Here is an 18815-nt window from a genome sequence, read left to right on the forward strand (position 1 = left end):
AAATAAAAAGGGTGGATCTTGAAGTACCTCACATCACAGCCTGTGAATGCCAAGGGCTTTTCCATCCCCACAATAGCATTAAAATTATATAACAAAGAAAATTATATTCACACAGTAAACAGATTTTTAGGGTCAATTTAAATAAGAATTTGATTTTAAAACTGACTTTTAAAATGTCTCATAAATGCCATTTGATGGTTGTTGGGAGTATTCAAAATGTTCCCATCTACATGCACGTACCTTCTGTTCCAGTTCTCAAATGCGTTTGAGAGGCTGCAGGGAGAGCAAGCTGACTGTAACTTGCTACTGAAGACTGACTTCCACCAGAAAAACCTTTAGAGAGAATTACAAAAAGCAAAAATTAAATACACAAAATAGCAACTGAGGAGTTCAAGTTGTGAAAATCTGAGATCTGAGTTGTTACTTCCGAAATCCAACATCATGAACTCATTTGATATGATGTTGCAGTTGGGGAAATTTGACATCAGTGAGTTGTGAAAATGTAACATGTGAATTGCAAAAATCTGACATTCAAGTGCAATCCTCCTAAGCTAGCTGGCCCTCATACATGTACAGGCTGTAATTACATCTATCTCGGAGTTTATGCCTCATCAGGGGTTCCAAACACTTGAGACAATAATTATTATACATGTAGCATGAGGCTGCAGTTCATCGGTTTCTCAATGTTTGGAACCCCTTCTAAGGCACTCCCCCTGTGATGCTCTGTCTTTGTTTCTCTCATCAAAAAAATAGGGGGACTGTTATCAAAATGAGACAACAGTTACCATCTCATAACCTGACCGTCCCATGATAATAATAGATAATTAACAAATTTTTGTAGACTCAGCAAGTGCGAAATGATTTTTATGAAAGTAACAACATTTTTCTTTTGTTGCTTGAAATGTAATTTATATTAGTGGTGAAAAAAAAAAAAATACATATATTTCGGATGAATCTTCATCCATCTTCATCTATCTTCAGTACAAACCCCGTAAGTGGGTGTGAAATAAATAAAGAGTATAGTACAATAAAGCTAATAAATTATTACAACATAACAATAAATGTAGAGCAAACAACCAATTACAATGTGACAAGAAATTATAAATTAAAGTAAAAATATAGCTAATTATGGCGTGACAATGACAAAGGAACAGAACGGAAAATACATACTGAGTAGACAAACAAAACTAAATAGCTGTTGTAATAGTGATTTAGTTTTGTTTGCCTTTTCAGTATGTATTTCCTGTTCAGGTCCTTTGTCATTAATTTATTGTTAATTAGTTATTATATTTTTACTTTTCTTGAAAAGGCCTTTTGAATGGAACACCAAATGTAAGTTATATTACAATACAATATTGCACAAATATGTGATTGCTATCAAAACTAGTATCTGCCCACCTTTAAACGGGTGAATAAACTTCAATAAATATTGAAGTGATAGTTAAGTAGACAAATCTGATTAGCTGGCATTGTTTTGCATATTAAGTTCCTCTACCTGGTTTGGGTCGAAGGCTGACATAGTGATGTTCATGTAGGTGTCCCAACACAAGCTGGCTGCTGCTGCTAACATCATGTTCTGGGTGGATAGTTAAGTCATGTGACAGACTGCTGATCACGTGAATGCATGTTTTAAAGCAATTTGCTGCAGCATGGAGAATGATGTGGTCACCCCATGTCCCATCTGCTGCCATGTTTTTTAGGTAATCAGGCCAAGACTGATGTCCATGTACAAAGTTAAACAGTTCTGTCCCATCTTGCTGCAAGAGAAGAACATAACAATTAACAAAAAATGTCAAAGTACATGTACATTGTGCCACTTCATCCAATGACCAACTGGTCAGGGCAGAGCTTTTCACTAAATTGACCAGTGCATTGATCCGCAACAAACCAAATAACACCAAAACATGTAAACTGTTCCATAATTTAATTAATCCATAAGTTATGTATTCAGTTCTTAATGAATAACTGAAGCATTGGATACAATGCAATTTCAGAGCTTTGCTTGACTTTAGGCATCCACGTGATATCAGCCCTTGAGTAATGTACCAACTGTCCAAGAAATATAAGCAACCATTTTAGAATTGACTTCTGCCTTTTCTTGCAAAATGAGATCAGCAAGATATGAAGCAAGATTTAAGTTTTATCTTGATAGAGGTATTTTTAAGTCAGTGATACAGGCATATTGTACTCGGAAAAAGAAAATCTGAATTCTCCCCCCTAACAGAGTTGAACCTTTGACCTTCCATTTGGATGTTATAGAACTCAGCTAGTCAGGAGACTTGTGGGAGCTAAGACCATTATTTTAAACTACATTCATGCAGTGACAAACATCTGCATACTGCTAGGATTTGAATGTGATAATTATTGTGTTTTTTGTGATGAATTCATGATAGAGGTATATTTTTCAGTCATGCAGCCACTTTGGCATACTCAAAAAAGAAACTCCAATTTCTCCCATTTTATTGCTTTCCTGGATTTGTATAACCATAAATACTAACTTACCAGTGTAGGGTTCTCCTTGAGGTATTGGACTATATGCTTCCTCAATGCTTCATGAGAGATTTGGATTCCTTTCACCAGGTCCAGTTGTTCTGACAATGCGTAAAACATGCAATTCCCTGAACCTTGGTTACCAGAAATTTGGAAGCCTTTGTCTGAAGCAATTTTCTTTAACCCCTCTAGAAGTTGTGTCTCGCCGATGATCTTGCCTGCATCAAATCGCATTTTCTCAAGACCACGAAAAATTTGTCCAGCTCTCATAACTAAAACCACCAATAAAAGGAATAACAAGTGTATTTCCAAGAATCCTATAATTATAATTATATAGAGTATACAAGTTTCAAAAATCTAAATATATATTATTTAACAAGGCAACAAGCTAGACATACGCAGCTCACAGTTTTTGCAAATGTTTTATGTACATGTTGGCCAATTGTTGTCATTAAAAAACTAATTCCTGTCTACCTTGTGTTCCACTTGTCAGATGAGTTTGAGAGGCTGCAGGGAAAGGAAGCTGACTGTAACCTGCTACTGAAGACTGACTTCCACCAGAAAAACCTTTAGAGGAGCAAATTGCAATAGGCAAAATTAGCTAACATAGCATCTTAGGAGTGTAAAGATACACAGTGTTTGAAGCAACAACATCTAAATAATATACAGTGGGGCACAAAATGTACTGGACTTTATTAGCATCTCAGACCTAAATCAGCAGACCAATGGATTAACATTCTTTACCGAATCAATTTAACCATGCAGTAATATAAGAAAGCTTGCATAGCCATCAGACATCAGTGTATGGACTGCATTATCACAATAATTATCATTATTATTTAAAAGCATGGTGAGAATAGAAATTAACATGTATGTCCTGTCCTTCACAAACCCATATTTTCTGGGGTATTTGTTCTTATAAGTAAATAAAATAAAACAAGGATAAGTAACAGCTCTATACTACAAGTCACACACCCACAAGTAAATCAAAAAAGGAATTTCACCTGACGTGATGTTCATCATTCTTTGCACAAGTAACCTGCACTGCTCTTCCCAGTTGTACATCTTTCCATACTCTTCACTAATAGACTTAGTTTCGGCAAGTCGTAAATCCCTTCTTTTCTGACGGACACTCCTGATTGCCTTGGCCCACTCCTTAGGATCGTCTGAATCCACTACACAGTTTGAGCCATGGAGCACATTCTTAAGAGCTTCTCCGAGACCAGAGTTACCACTTACCAGCACAGGAAGACCAGCAGATAGAGCTTCAAGAGCAGCCAGACCAAACCCTTCCGTTCTTGACGGCATTATAGCAAGATCTACCTCACAAAACAGTTCAGCCAGCTGCTCTCTACTTTCATTGTAACAACGTACAGTTAGTTGATTACGGTCAATGCCCTTCTTGAGTAAAATTTTTGCTACTTTCTCCTCTTCTCCACTTGGTGCACCAACAAACACAAGCTTGCAGGGCATGTCTTTCAACTCAGCAACTGCCTTAGCAGCAATGTCATATCCCTTCAGCTTAAAGTCTTCTCCATCGCCCCGTCCAAACACCAAAACACAAAATGTTCTTCTTTCTTCAGAGGCTTGCTTTACATGAGAAAACTCAGTGAAAATGCCTGGGGTGAGATTGAGAACATCTTGATCTTTTCCACATGAACGGAGATAACCTGCAAAAGCTTCAGCCAGTTTGGGTCCAACTGCTACAACTTGATCAGCCAATTGACAGAGTTTCACCTCTGCCTGGTGCTTTTTTCCTCCTTTGGAGATGGCTTCGTCATAACTTTTGTACATTCCAAGTTCTTCAGGAGCAGTGTGTACCACCTGAATCCATTTACAATGATGATGATGACGTAATATGTGTGGTACTTGTCGACCAAGATGAACTCCATGGCCTATGACACAGTCCATAACATGATTCTTTGGAACAGAAGCTAACCAATCAATTGGTTCATAACCAGGCACTTCTTGTGCTTGAATGAGATGGACATTGTGACCAGCAGCAACTCTTTTATCCTCTTCACTGCATTCAGGGAGATAGACACTGACTTGCACATCAGGGAACTTTGCCAACTGAATGGCAAGCTCTCTGTTGACAGTTGACAAGCCTCCTTTTGTTGACCTCCATTCACTGCTTAGAAGGGTCACATTTAATATTCTTCTGGAGGACAAACAAGGAGCTTCTTCTTCATGACTTTCCTGTGATGTAGAGGCTATGTTGAGAAAGGAGGACTCCTAAAAAATTAAATATTAAGACAAATTACTTACTGAAGAGCTGTCATGCAGCTGGGTGTTTCCTTCTCAGCACAATTAGTTAAGGTAAAGGGTTTATCATAAGCAAAGAATGATGGACAAATTATTATCAACATGTACCGTACACTGTAGCTATATCCATTTTCTGCTTTGAGAAAACAGTGTCTTGCTCAGACTTTGAAGCAAGGAAGTAAAACTTAATTGACTTGCTGTTGCAACAATTAACATAATTTTTCTGGAATTTTGGAATGTCTTAACTGGAATGGAAAAACAAACAAGTCCACTGATCCCCTTAAAATTGATGCACTCCACCTTCATTCATTGTTATAGGGGTATCTTGTTTTACATTAAGACTTACTGTGTAGACTTAAGTTAATAAAACAAACTTAAGGATTTTCAATGTTTCTAAATGTACTGCTACTACTACACGTACAGATTAGTCATAAACTTGTCGCAGGCTAAGTCCCTGGAATCTTATGCCAACCTTTACCTACATGTAGCTAGCCTGTCACTTGCCCTGTAATTCTGTCAAAAGTCCTGTTCATCAAAACCGGACAATTAAAAACATCCTTACTATTCAAAGTCCATTTTTATGAAATTTCCTTCAAAGTACAAAGCAAGCCAAGTTGTTTATACATGAAATTCAAATTAGTTTCTATGACAAGCTGAATTCAACTTAAATTTGTCATAAGTACATAAATTATGATCATCTGAGTGAGTGTACATGTAGTCCTGAGAAGGACTGTTTGGGTGACTTTGACTGAAGTTTCGACAACCTGAGCGGGAGAGAGTCATAAAAATAACCTGAGTGGAAGTCATCTTCAATTGACAAAACGTTGTGTGTTGTAATAATATTATTACTTTACACCACCAGAGTTCAATGACACATCCAGAAGCATTTAAGCTCACAGCTCATCATAATAGACAAGCAAGTTTCTCCTTAAAGCCAAAGATAATACCTTTGATAGCCTTGACATCACAGGAAGCCTTTAATCTTGTTGATTACTGAAACTAAAAAAAATAGAAACTCAAACATTTAGTAGGAACTGTGATTTTAATTTAGTTTAGATTTATAATTATGCACAGAAAAAATTTTGAAAGTCATAATAACAAATTAAAAAAAATAAAAATTGATTGACAGAAGCAAAAAAAAGAGGGAGATGGGGAGAACTATTACTAGGAGCATAACTAAACTGTTTAATTTGCTCACCCACAAGATGCGCTAAATTACAGAGATAGTGGCAACAAATACATTGTACAGTCAAACAGCAACAGGTTTTAAAACATACTACTGTACCCTTAGTTTCTTCTTTCCTCATAACAGATGCACTGACAAAAATCCTTTGACTGTAATTCAAACTTCTCCATCAGCCATACAGGAAATTACTGGTATCAATGTTGTAACTTACCAAATCATATTCCAAGAATATTTGCACATCTTGAGCCAACACTTTAACACTTGAACTGACAGATAAACTGAAATCAAGAGTAGAACAAACACAAACAAAGATAAGTTAGATGTACAACCTGCAGGTTGTGGCCAAAAGTGACGTGACGGCAAGATCTGTTGAGGTTTATCAAATCCATCATTAGTAATAAACATTATTTGTGTTTTTGTCTCAAACCTAAATTTCAGCAATTTTGTCAAAGCACCGAAGTGGCCGGTATGACTAAAATCTCTTGTAATGACCACCCCTGCAAGTGACCATCTCCCTTTTGAAGCAGCCATTATTAGGAAACCCCATGAAAACCTTCCACAAAGTCTCAGTAAATTAAATAACCATAGTATCAATATTTATTTTACCATCTCTTTGAAGTGTGACCATCTAATGCTAGTGATATATTCTTAAGGTGTCAGTTCTCAAAAGAAAAACAACCATTCCGTTTGCCTTAAATGTTGGATAACAGAGAAAATATTTGAGAACCTGATGCAAATTAGTCAAAGCTACATATATGATCTTTCACACACATATCAGGTGACAGTTGAGTGAGTTCATCCCTGCTCACCTTTTGTGTTGTGAGGTTTGTGTTACAAGAAAGTATATAGCTACATGTATCATGAATTACGAATAAGATAGTATTTACTAACACTTGGGATCATTACAGGTCCATAACTGACAAACATGTATTTACAACAACTTTTTACATGTACATGTAAGAACTGTTGATGAAGAAGTTATAAATTGTATTATGTTTTAGAGGAAAATACATTTGGTGTTAAGATGCTGCAATGTTTGATTTTTTTTATGAGAGTTTTACAACAAAATTGTAAAATGCAGTTAATGGAACGTGACGCTTTTCGCCCTGTGGGGCATTACTTGTATTGTACTTTATTCTCAGTACTTGGTACTGTAATGTACCATTGTATTCTTTGTCTAGGCATTTATCTTTAGTTCTATATTAGTATGTTGCAATTCTGTTTGGATACTAGTTATTTCGTCCTTTCTAAATGGTTAAATCTTCTAAATACCCCATTCATGTCTCATTTATTATGACGTAAGGTCTAGCTTGTACATAGTACAAGCCTGGCAATTGGCTCAGGCATTGAACACTGTCTAGGTATAAAATGCTGCGTAAAAGGTTTTAACTCACATTTCTTATGCAATTGTTTGCTCGCTGTTAAGCTGTGTAAATTTTTTCCCTCCCTCCCTCCCTCCCTTTGGAGGCCATGTCATTAATAAACTGGGGACACCAATTGTTGGTTGCGCTTCGGTTAAGTCTGCATAGCGACTATCCCAAGCTAAGTTCTCTAGTATATTTTACCATGTTTTAATTGTATTGACCTGCCAATATTCCAGTCCGACCCAGCAGCGCTGGTGAGATAGGTGAGGCATCAGAGGTCATTTCAGTTATTCTAGTTTTGGGACCTGCCAATACTCTTCTTGGAGTGGCGCTGCTGGCCTAGCTGTGCTGCTGTTGCAGCTCATTGTTGTGTTTTGTTGTTGTTGGCTTAGGTGCAGCTGGAAGTGCCAGAGAAGTGAGGCCTTAAAATTTAGTGGCCATGCAAATTATAGAAGTCGCCTGTCACGCAATCGCCAAGCGGTGTTTCCCCCTTATTTATGCCAATATGTCTGTTGTCATTACTTAAGTTAATTCTATGTTTTGGTAGAGTTCCATGTAGCTCAAATCTTAACCGGAACAGTGACATTGTAGATGCTTGTATGTTTACATTCCTGCCAAACTGCCCTTGAAGAGTAGGCTGAAGTGATGACAGTAATGTGGGAAAGGAATTGCTGAATACTCTTGAGATTGCTTGGGCAAGCCCTGTACTATTGATAGCTGGAGTTTGATACAGGTGAAGAGAATGCAGTGGAGGTTGAAGCTGAGGTTGCACAGGTCTCCATGCTGACATGGGGGAGGGGATACTGAAAGACTGGGTTTTTTTAGGAGGGGGCATTGTTTTTTTTACTCTTGTTTGTTCAGCACCTCATGTTGACTGGCGATGAACACAGTCATTAGACAAGGGACATGTCATGAGGATCATAAAGGCCTCTGTTCCATTTTATAAATTTAATTCCACCATTATTAAAAATCAGACTTACTATTCTTGGTTTTCATGTGACGTCACCAAATTCTAGAATTCAAAACTGGGAGGCCTACAAAATTTTTACCTTCATTCAAGGAAAGATTATCTAAAAATATGTCTGTTCACAATTTCTTAGCTCAATGTCATGCTTCCTTTTGAAAATAGAACAGTTTCATTTTCCGAGTTTCCATCGTGCGTGACATCAGGAGGACGGCCGTGACAGAGCTTTTCCGTATCTTAAAAATGACTCTTCGGGTGATTTTCAGCATTCTAAACAATTTAAGTTTGAGGAGAAATATTAATCTTAACATTCGAAAATTCACAAGGGCAAACAAACCTCTTTTCTGGCAAAAGTGAACTCCAGATGTTTTTCCCTATTTCCGGCCGCCATGTTTGTGCCCCTCAGAGGGACACAAACATGGCGTCTCCATGCTAAGCTCTATAAATTTATGTGGAACATTTTGTCAAATAACTCGAGTACGGAATACTGCACAGACCTGACGCTTGGACAGATACCTTATTTATTTATCATCTATAACATGTCAATTTCTTGACTTCATTCATGGAATGGTTTCGATTTTTTTTTTCAATGGCGTGACATTGAAAACCGAGAATTATTATAATTATTATTTTTTTTAATTAAATGATCCCTTTATTAAAATATTCCAAGCAAAATTGATATTTACAAGTAAAAGTATTATTATCATAAAAGTATTATTATTATTATTATTTAGAAGGAGAGATTTGTTGAGTAATTTAACTATAAAAAATTGCGACGAAGTTAAAAAGTTTAAAAAACCATCTCGGTTAAAAGGTTAAAAAAGCGACCAAAAGAATTCACCTTTTCAGCGCTAGATTTCACGTGTAGTGTCACGTGACTTCTGATGTAAACAAACCGCGAAAGTTCGGACATTTGAACACACGCGTATCACACATTTCAGTGTACGAACATCATGGTCACGACTAAAAGATGTGCTTATGGTACTTGTAAAAATGATTCCCGATATCCTAAATCCTGGGAAAGGAACCCAAACAGTGATCTGGTAAAGTTTTTCCATTTTCCTGGCGCAGTTCGCCAAAATGAGAGAAGGCAAAAGTGGACAAATGCATGCCATCGCGGTGACTCGTTCGTTTGTACGAAGGATAGTTATATTTGTAGCCTTCACTTTGTTGGTGGAAATGGTCCAACGCTGGAGGATCCTGACCCAATATCTGCTGTTGCTAGTAAAGAAATGGTAAGTTAATCTACTTATAATTTTACAGCACGATTTGTCGTTTGAATTATTATTTTTTACTGTACATAGGTGTCGCGACTCAATCGTAAACGAAAAGCATCCGGTGTACGAGAGACAAAGAGAGAGAGAGGCAAGAAAATTTGTCTTGAGCGATCAGTGGCTAAAACCCTTTTGACGCTTCATCGCCATTCTGGAAAATCAAAATCGGAACATTCAGCTGCCGGGGCCCTTTTTGATCTGTCGTTAGAGCCAGTTGTGAATACAGCACAGCCTGATGACTCTCTCCTCCGCAGAGGCTCCGCTGAGAAAAGTGAGTGCAGGCGTAAAATTCCGTGGAAGGCGACGGCGGGAGCCTCTGCCAGAAACCACGCCCAATATGGCTGCGATCCGGGGGAGTCATTTTGTAACTAGGGTGGTGTGCGTACTTATGTCATGAAAATAGCGGGTGTTTGTGAAATTGTCATGTTGCGCGATGTGGGAGATTTACTCACGAAAACTTACCTACATGCTTAGAAATCGGGGAAAGTTTGTTCCTCTCATGATGACTGTTTAGAAAACGCTTTTATTTTGCTCTGATGCCTTGAATCATCACTACAAGAATGAAATTCAAGTTACACGAGCGGCGATCGTGTGGAGATAAAAGAGTGCATGCAAAGAAATGATTTATTGAGGAAACGTCTGCCAGCTGAGACCAAACAAAAACTGTCAATTCAGTCTTAAAAGAGACTAGAGCAAGTAAGCTTAATGTTTTAATCAAAGCGTATTTTTTTCTATACTCCGAAACGACCAAACTTGATATTTTTATCTTGTAAACAAGTTTAATCAGAAGAAGTTATAATCATCTTTCGGTGATTTAATTAGCATTTAGTTCTCACGGGAAGCTTGTTATTTACTGTGATGAAACAACTGTCTTTTAAAATAAGGTTATAAAAGGCTAAAAGGCCTTTCAAGCCCAGAAAAAGCAATTATTTGTTCGTGACTATTGTTGACTTTCACGAAGCGAAATGTACTAAGTCCACTCTCCACGGGTTTCAAGGGGGGCTTCGAATACAAACGATTTTGCTTTTTTCTAGAAATTGTGAAATCTCACCTTAAAATTAACGACCGCAAACTGTAGAGACAAAGTAAATGCTAGAGAGAGATGACCGAGAAATCTAACGATGTACAAGAAAACGACACGCTTCTGGCAGAGGTTCACCGCCAAGTCAACCCTCTCAGCTTTTGCGCCTGCACTCACTTCGTTCAGCGGATACACAAAATACCCCAACGAACCTCTGCGGAGGAGAGAGGCCTGATGACGAAGGCATTCATGAATTCGAGGAGGGAACCGACGAGTTTCCGGATCCTGAACCGATCGCGACTCACATCAACCGCAACACACAGACTGATGAAAAACTACGAAGAGAATCTAGCACGCAAGTTAGTAATACACTAAACATATTTTGTTAAATGTTTGCACCTGAATGGTCGCACTTTGGCTACATATACATGAACACCCTCTTGATTTAACTGAGCAGTAAGCAAGGATTCCACATAACCATCATTGAATAAGCGATAATCGTCAAATGACTTGTAAGTGGCTAGTCCTTGCTTGTCGTAATCAGTGGAGTAGTAAACCAAGTGGTTAAAAATATCGTACAACCCAAAGGGCGGCGACGAGTTGAAGTTGTTCACGGTCTTCAGGGAAAATGGGTTTGGAATTTGCATATCATGAATTATTAAATTATCTGCATCATTTGTTTGATCTTTTTCGAAGTTGGGATCCATTGGCAAAACCATTTTTTCAACTGCAGAGGCGATTTGTACCAGAGAAGATTTCAAATACTCGCTCACTGAAACTCCATGTTCCTGCAAATACTTTTTAAGTTCCGCAACATTCATGGCCTTAAAGTCGTTCATATTCGTCTGCTTTGACATTGTAAATCTGGAACTGTTCGAGTTTCAAAGTCTTAAATAAAGAAATGGAACAAATATTTCTTAACCGGAACTTGAACCGCCTAGCTAGTGTGGGCAAAAATTTTACGGATGTACGTGATCATCATTCACCTATGCACGGTATAGAGTAATAATTTTAAACGACAAATCAAGCCGTAAAATTATAAGTAGATTAACTTACCGTTTCTTTGCTAGCAACAGCAGATATTGGGTCAGGATCCTCCAGTGTTGGACCATTTCCACCAACAAAGTGAAGGCTACAAATATAACTATCCTTCGTACACACGAACGAGTCACCGCGATGGCATGCATTTGTCCACTTTTGCCTTCTCTCCTTTTGTCGAACTGCGCCAGGAAAATGGAAAAACTTTACCAGATCACCGTTTGGGTTCCTTTCCCAGGATTTAGGATATCGGGAATCATTTTTACAAGTACCATAAGCACATCTTTTAGTCGTGACCATGATGTTCGTACCCTGAAATGTGTGATACACGTGTGTTCAAATGTCCGAACTTTCGCGGTTTGTTTACATCAGAAGTCACGTGACACTACATGCGAAATCTAGCGCCGAAAAGGTGAATTCCTTAGAGACACAAATATACTTAATGTGATAATAATAAAGTATTCGTACGCAGAGTCACGTACAGAGTTTAGTGCGAATAGAGTCTTTCTGAGAATTAAATACTCAGAAAGACCCTGAGTTAAATTTTAACTCAGGGTTCAGTTCCTTAATGAATTCATGACATCTTGAAGATAAGGCAATCAAACTTTGATCTACATTTCTTTAGAATGGAGAAATGCTTGTCAACCAAATCGGTTGAGAATTGCTTGTCAACCAAATTGCAGAAAATTTCCAGCAATTGTTTGGTTTCTACAGCTGTAGATCACAAATAGTTGAAGGAGCTCAGTTTTTCTACATGCATGATTGCAAATATTATCACAAGATTGAAGAAAATGGTCAGTTTGGAGATCGCAAATGGTTGAAAGATCTCTGTTTTAATATGATAACAAAGAAGCAAGAGCAACAGAAACTTATCCATTCCTTAAACACCTTGATTTTTCCGGGCATCCAGCCATTAATCAACACCTCTTACTAACTGGGTTTAAGGTCCACACTGTAAGTTGCACCAGTCTCAGAAAATGAGATAAGTAAGATATTTATTATATCTCTGAGGTTACTTGGGCATGAGAAAAAGGAAACTTTCAAATTTAGTGGGCTGTACAGTGAAATACAGCCTGCAAAATTGACCAATCAAACTGCTCGTACTAACTGAGAGATACAATAAAAACTAATATGGCATGAATTTTGACATGCAATTGGAAAACACTGATGTGTATAAGATTGCACAATAACAATTGATCTGAGAATATATTTAACAAGATGCCCGGCTAATGGCATTAACATGGAATGCTTAATGTAGCCCTAATTATTCCCCATTGTATGTTTCGCAGATATTTAAAAACTATCCTCCATTGGCAATTGAAATAATTATCTGAATGGTTTTATTCAGATATATTGCGTGATACTTATCGTTGTGTTACTAGGAATCATACCAGAAATAACTCTGCAATAACGTCATGACCCCGCTGAACTGGTCTGGCCTCCTCTAGCTCTAATCCTTCGTGTTGATTATTCGATCCGTTTTTGAAAGCGGAATTTCTTCGCTGTGAACTCTCCCAATTTCCACCGTTTCAACTGTCGAGTACTACCTAGAAGTTATTATTTCGATTTACCGCTTGAAAAAGGTTTGTTTTCCCTCTGAAAACGGCAGATCAGAGTCTTAAATTCATACATGTGGCCGCCATTGAACAAAAACAACTTTTCGAAATGATGACTTGCTTTGACGTCACACAGGTAGAGATAAGTGGGTCCCCTCCCTCGGGGTATACGCGCCGATAATAGATTTTGATTGGGCTATTTTTGTTCAAGACAATCAGAACAATAAATCCCTTCTGGGAGAGGGCAGAATTTAATTAATGAATAAATCAAATAATGATTTGACGTCACACAGGAAGGGATGAGTGGGTCCCCTCTCTCGTGGTATGTGCCCGAATAATAGATTTTGATTGGCCTGCTTTTGTTGAAGACAATCAGAATAGTACATCCCTACTAGGGGAGGACATACGACGAAGAAGATACCCGGCCCAAACCTATACACCGCCTGCCCTACGGGCATTCCATGTAATAATTTTGAGGGACCATAGACAACTGCAGAAGGTAGAGCAACATGGTTTTAACAACAGTCATTTGGATCATCTTTGATCAAAACTGCAGAATTAAAGACAGTAACTAGCAGGATTGCCGCAGCCCCATAATTATGCAGACATTTTACGACTTAAACACTATTCATGCTCGTTCTTTGTGTAACAGGTATGAAAACGTCACATGTATAATTACACGGTATGCCCGCAGGGCATGACGTGTCTAGGTTTCGGTCGGGTATCTTTTTTTTCATCGGTGTCGCAAATGTGCACATTAATTTATGCATTAAACTCTGTCCTCTCCTAGTAAGGATATATTGTTCTGATTGTCTTCAACAGAAGCGGCCCAATCAAAATCTATTTTTCAGGCACATATCACGAGAGAGGGGACCCACTCATCACTTCTGTGTGACGTCAAATCATCATTTGATTTATTCATTAAAACTAGATTAAATTCTTCCCTCTCCCAGAAGGGATCTATTGTTTTGATTGTCTTGAACAAAAGCGGCCCAATCAAACTCCATTATCTGCGCGTATATCACGAGGGAGGGGACCCACTCATCTCTACTTGTGTGACGTCAAAGCAAATCATCATTTGGAAAAGTTGTTTTCGTTCAATGGCGGCCACATGTCTGAATTTAAGACTCCGGATCTGCCGTTTTCAGAGAGAAAACCAACCTTTTTCAAGCAGTAAATCGAAATAATAACTTCTAGGTAGTACTCGACAGTTGAAACGGCGGAAATTGGGAGAGTTCACAGCAAAGAAAATCCGCTTTAAAAAACAGATCGAATGATCAACGCGAAGGATTAGAGCTAGAGGAGGCCAGACCAGTTCAGCGGGGTCATGACGTTATTGCATAGTTATTTCTGGTATGATTCCTAGTAACACAACGATAAGTATCATGCAATATATCTGAATAAAACCATTCAGACAATTATTTCAATGGCCAAGGGAGGATAGTTTTTAAATATCTGCGAAACATACAATGGGGAATAATTGGGGCTACATTAAGCATTCCGTGTAATGCCATTAGAGGGGCATCTTGTTTTATTGGGACTGTGCAGAAATCTTTCCCAATAAATTGCACCAGAATTTTTGGAGACAGAGTTGACAGTATCGTTTTGAATCATTCAAGGCTTTACAATGTATCTCTTATAGTCTAAGATCAACAAATTATAGATGCTAATTATTATTCGTGGTACAAACAACGCGCCTTTAATAAGGAGCCTGGCCATGCGTGACTAGCTATGCAGATCAGGGTGGCGTCTCTAACTGCGTCATAAAAAATTACAAACCAAGAAGAAATGATTGATCTTTTGATCAGCTTGCACCAAAACATTTGAGAGAAACGTAGACTTGAACTTACTGTTAGCATTCTGCGATAAATGTGACTCAACAAGACTTTCTTCGGATACATTTTAGTAAGCTTGAAATTAAGCTTTATAATTTGCATGTCTACCGACATAGCGTGCTTCAACGCGAACCTCATTTAATCAGAGCCACGCAGAGACCTCGATCAAGTTTAACTTAATCCAAAGAAGCAGTTATAGCAATGTAAAACGTGTTCGTTATTAAGTCAATAGTAAGATTATCGATTTCAAGCAACAATCTCTGCAACATGTAAGCTAAATTCCAATTTAACGCGAAGCCTCCATGAACAATTTATAAGACCTGATTAATCTCGAGCTTTTACAAAACACTAAGGCCCATCTTCATTGAAAGATTAAAGTGGATATTGAATCAAGGGTTGTTTGAAAGTTAAAAACGAAGCTAAAGAGAGCAAACTATACACGCTATGTCCACTTTGTCGTATGCTTACCTTCGACGTCAAATTCGCCAAACAATCAGCTTCGCGCTCCACGGAGAAATTTTGCCCACAGCTAAGCTCCATAAAGTTGATTCACTCGCTACATGTTAACAATTTCGGTAAAAAGGTTTTCTCACCCCATGATTGCAATATCAATAGCGAAAGTACGAGTAAATTATGTTTTAAAGCGAGAAGGCAGAAGAAAAGCTTCTTCGCTTCCTTCTTCTCGGAATTGTGTTTCGTTTTCCAAATATGGAAGTGATCTGATTTGCAGGATTGGAAAGTCGGACAATGGACTTACGAAAAAAGGAAAGTGGAATTCTCTCCCTTTTTGTACTTGTCATAAATTCGGTTCGTAATACTTACTTCGTGAAAATAATTTTCTTTCAACTATTTTGTTTTATGGACACAATTCTTAGGCTACACATGTATCCTGAAAATATGTATTCTGTCCCATCGCTAAATATGCAGAAAATCCGAATCCCCAGCAAATTGATAACAATGAAAGGAAAAAAAAAAAACTAAAAAAGAAAAGAAAGTACAATCAAATCCTGACTCATGGAGGGCTTCCCTCTACTGGGTATTTCAATTTCTTGATACATTTTCAGCTTAACAAAGCCTCTCGTGCGCCAGTAATCATGTTCCTTGAAAACGCGAGACACCCAAAACGCCCTGTTTCAACCACTGGGATGGTCATTCACTTATTCATTCTTTCATCCCCAGTTCAAATATATGCATTTTGCTGAGGCGATTTGACTGAAAGCAGAGCTTTAACTGATGAACTAACAACCTATGAACAAGATGATGTGTCAGTTGACATTTGCAATTAATTTCAGGACCGATGTTGGAAACACTTTCGTTTTGCACAGTTCCAAAAACGATTCAGTGGCCTCCATATTAACTGCATTGTAGTAACAGATAATCCTTTTTCGGATTTTCCGTGAACAATCCATATGATCTGCAGTTGAGATCACAAATCCGATTTTCGATTCGCAGCAGTGCGGGAACTTTCGAGTGCGGTTTGGAAAAAATTTTCAAGCGTTCAATTCAAAACTTACCCAGCAGTACTTTCGAAACTGTGTTTGCTTTACTTTGGTTCTCATTCTCGATACCAGAGCTCTACCCTTTTGCGCATGACTCAAAGCCGAGCGGCTCTGGGGTCGAGAATGTTTGGTTCTGTGCAAAAAAAACGTTTAGGCATGCGCATTGGACAGAAGATGTACTCAATTGAATGTGTGAGGCGAAAAGGCTCCATTCAGACAATAAATAACAGACAATCGCTAACAGGCGAGCAAACGAAGACGATGAAGAGGAAGAAGAAGAAGCATAAGAAGAAGAAGAGCGTTTAAACTAGAGTAAATGAAAAACTTTAAATTAAAACTGAAAAAAGGCACAAACAACAAACATACTGTCAACTAATAACTTACTTCCGCGAACAGAGAAAAGGAAAACTGCATAGAGTTTGTTGTAGTGCGAGTTTTGGACCACGCCGTAAATCAGGCTTTTAATCCACAAAATTAACTTTTAAAAAAATACATCTGCAATAAGTAAATGCTAATGAAAGGTACGAAAAACTGACGAACGAAAGTGAAAAACAAAATATATTTTACGCAAACATCACAGTATACTGACATCTCTCGTTAAGCCCCTGCCACATTTTCTAAACCGAATAAAAAAAAAAGAAAGGACTAGAAACAGTAAGACAAAGATATCCGTTATTTTAACAAATAAATCTCTTTTTTACTACACAACACAGTTCATTACATTAATCGTGCAAGATGTCTTTAAATTTCAAGCTTGTAAACGCCTACCTGGCCTAAACAAGCTCTCCAACGGTGAAGTCAATGTATCCTAAAAATTAAGTAACGGACCATTTCCGAGTTGCTTTGAATCTCATTATGATGGCGAGGCTTCGTGCATTGTTTCTACCATGAAAGTTAGTATTCATTTAAATCCGAACGAAACTAATTATTAAATGAAAAGCTTCGCTAGATGCCTTGCTTTCATACTGAGTTTCAAAAAAGGCGAAGTTATTATTCGGCGAACACGAATCATATAAAGGAGAGAAAGCTGCAGCCTCTACGCAGACACTCTTTGGACTGGACACGGATTCATTCCACCCCTCCCTCCCTCCCTCCCTGGGGAGACACTGAATCGATGGCAGAACCTATGGCAGAAATTGGAAAGGGCGCCTATTCCCAGTCCTCATCGGCATAGGCTCCCTGTCTCGCTCCAGTCTCCTCGAACATCCACGACTACAGTCAACTCCCTTTATAACGGCAACTTTAGTGTCCTTAATAGCGCGAATATATTTCAGTCAAACGTCTGTAATTTATTTTTGCCTTGGATTAAGTTGCTATACGTATTATCGGTCCCAGGACTGACGAATCCCAACAAAACATGATCGATATTTCATCAAACAAACCTTGCACAAAGGCGAGATCATGGTAAAAAAAATAAATACCTATTCCTTGTTGAATCATTTTTATTATAAAATTTTCAATTGTGTACAAAATTTGAAAGCCATTTTGACCTAGTCATATTCAATAAAAAATTTCCATACACAAGTGCTTATTACAAGTCTTACGAAACCCTGACTCTTTGTTATTCAAAACCAAAAAACGGTACCTGGTGAACCTCACGTTTGGTGTGTTGTACTGTACAGATATGAATCACCAAGATCAGAAACTAGAAAATTCGTCAGGGGTGGGGTCGGGAAAACTTCCCTATATACCTTTCCATCTGAAAGGTGTGTTCTGAGAACAAAGCTGGCGTTTCGAGCTCTCTCGTGTTGTCTTATCCTGGTAAAAATTCCAAACACAGTCTTTTCCAGGTACCTCCTTTTCTCAGTGGTGTTACATCAAACCCTAAAACTGTTTTCCAAACGATAACAAGAAAGGATTTCTTTTCCCAGTAAGGATTTGCATTCCCATTGTAGTTATTCAAGAAAATCCATTTTTTTTATTCCGAATTAAACGTTAAGAAAAATTTAATGTCTCGTTTGAGGCGTGATCATGATTTATAACGCGACAACATTGAAGCCAACGCTACGTTAAACGATAAGTGAACCCTTATTTACGATTAATAAATAAATGATTATTCGCAATTAATTCCAAATCCAATACCGATTTTATTACTTATATTTTTCTAAATAGAATTATTTAAACCGCTTAATTTAAAGGGGAAGTATCACGCGAATCTAATGTTATTTCAAAACCCAAAAATGTTTGTTTGTCAACTGAAAAAAAAACAATAATTGTCTAGTTGTGTTAGAAATTATCACCCAGTGCAATAATACTGTCGATTAGTGCCTCTGGCCAGAGACAGAGTAGGTCGGAGTGAATTGAAACTTGAAAAATGTTAGGC

General features: G+C 37.9%; 2 protein-coding genes across 2 annotated transcripts in view; one reads left to right on the plus strand and one right to left on the minus strand.

Moving 5' to 3' along the window:
* LOC146477743 (uncharacterized) overlaps nucleotides 1-15673 on the minus strand; it is a 34138-nt gene extending 18465 nt beyond the window's left edge. The window contains exons 1-8 of the mRNA XM_085113090.1: nucleotides 15462-15673; nucleotides 6153-6219; nucleotides 5703-5754; nucleotides 3495-4725; nucleotides 2965-3057; nucleotides 2499-2762; nucleotides 1496-1753; nucleotides 241-333 (exon numbers count right to left, since the gene is read on the minus strand). Of these exons, the coding sequence (XP_084969216.1) occupies nucleotides 241-333; nucleotides 1496-1753; nucleotides 2499-2762; nucleotides 2965-3057; nucleotides 3495-4725; nucleotides 5703-5720 (1957 nt within the window). The 5' untranslated portion in view covers nucleotides 5721-5754; nucleotides 6153-6219; nucleotides 15462-15673. The remainder of the gene's footprint in view (nucleotides 1-240; nucleotides 334-1495; nucleotides 1754-2498; nucleotides 2763-2964; nucleotides 3058-3494; nucleotides 4726-5702; nucleotides 5755-6152; nucleotides 6220-15461) is intronic.
* LOC146477744 (uncharacterized) lies at nucleotides 9110-11847 on the plus strand. The gene is made up of 4 exons (XM_085113091.1): nucleotides 9110-9504; nucleotides 9574-9773; nucleotides 10794-10923; nucleotides 11635-11847. The coding sequence occupies exons 1-4, from the start codon at nucleotides 9223-9225 to the stop codon at nucleotides 11845-11847; spliced, it is 825 nt and encodes a 274-aa protein (XP_084969217.1). The 5' UTR covers nucleotides 9110-9222.
* Nucleotides 15674-18815: the final 3142 nt, after the last annotated feature.

Source organism: Pavona decussata, unplaced genomic scaffold (genome assembly GCF_977016875.1).
Source record: "Pavona decussata unplaced genomic scaffold, jaPavDecu1.1 SCAFFOLD_69, whole genome shotgun sequence".
NCBI lineage: Eukaryota > Metazoa > Cnidaria > Anthozoa > Scleractinia > Agariciidae > Pavona > Pavona decussata.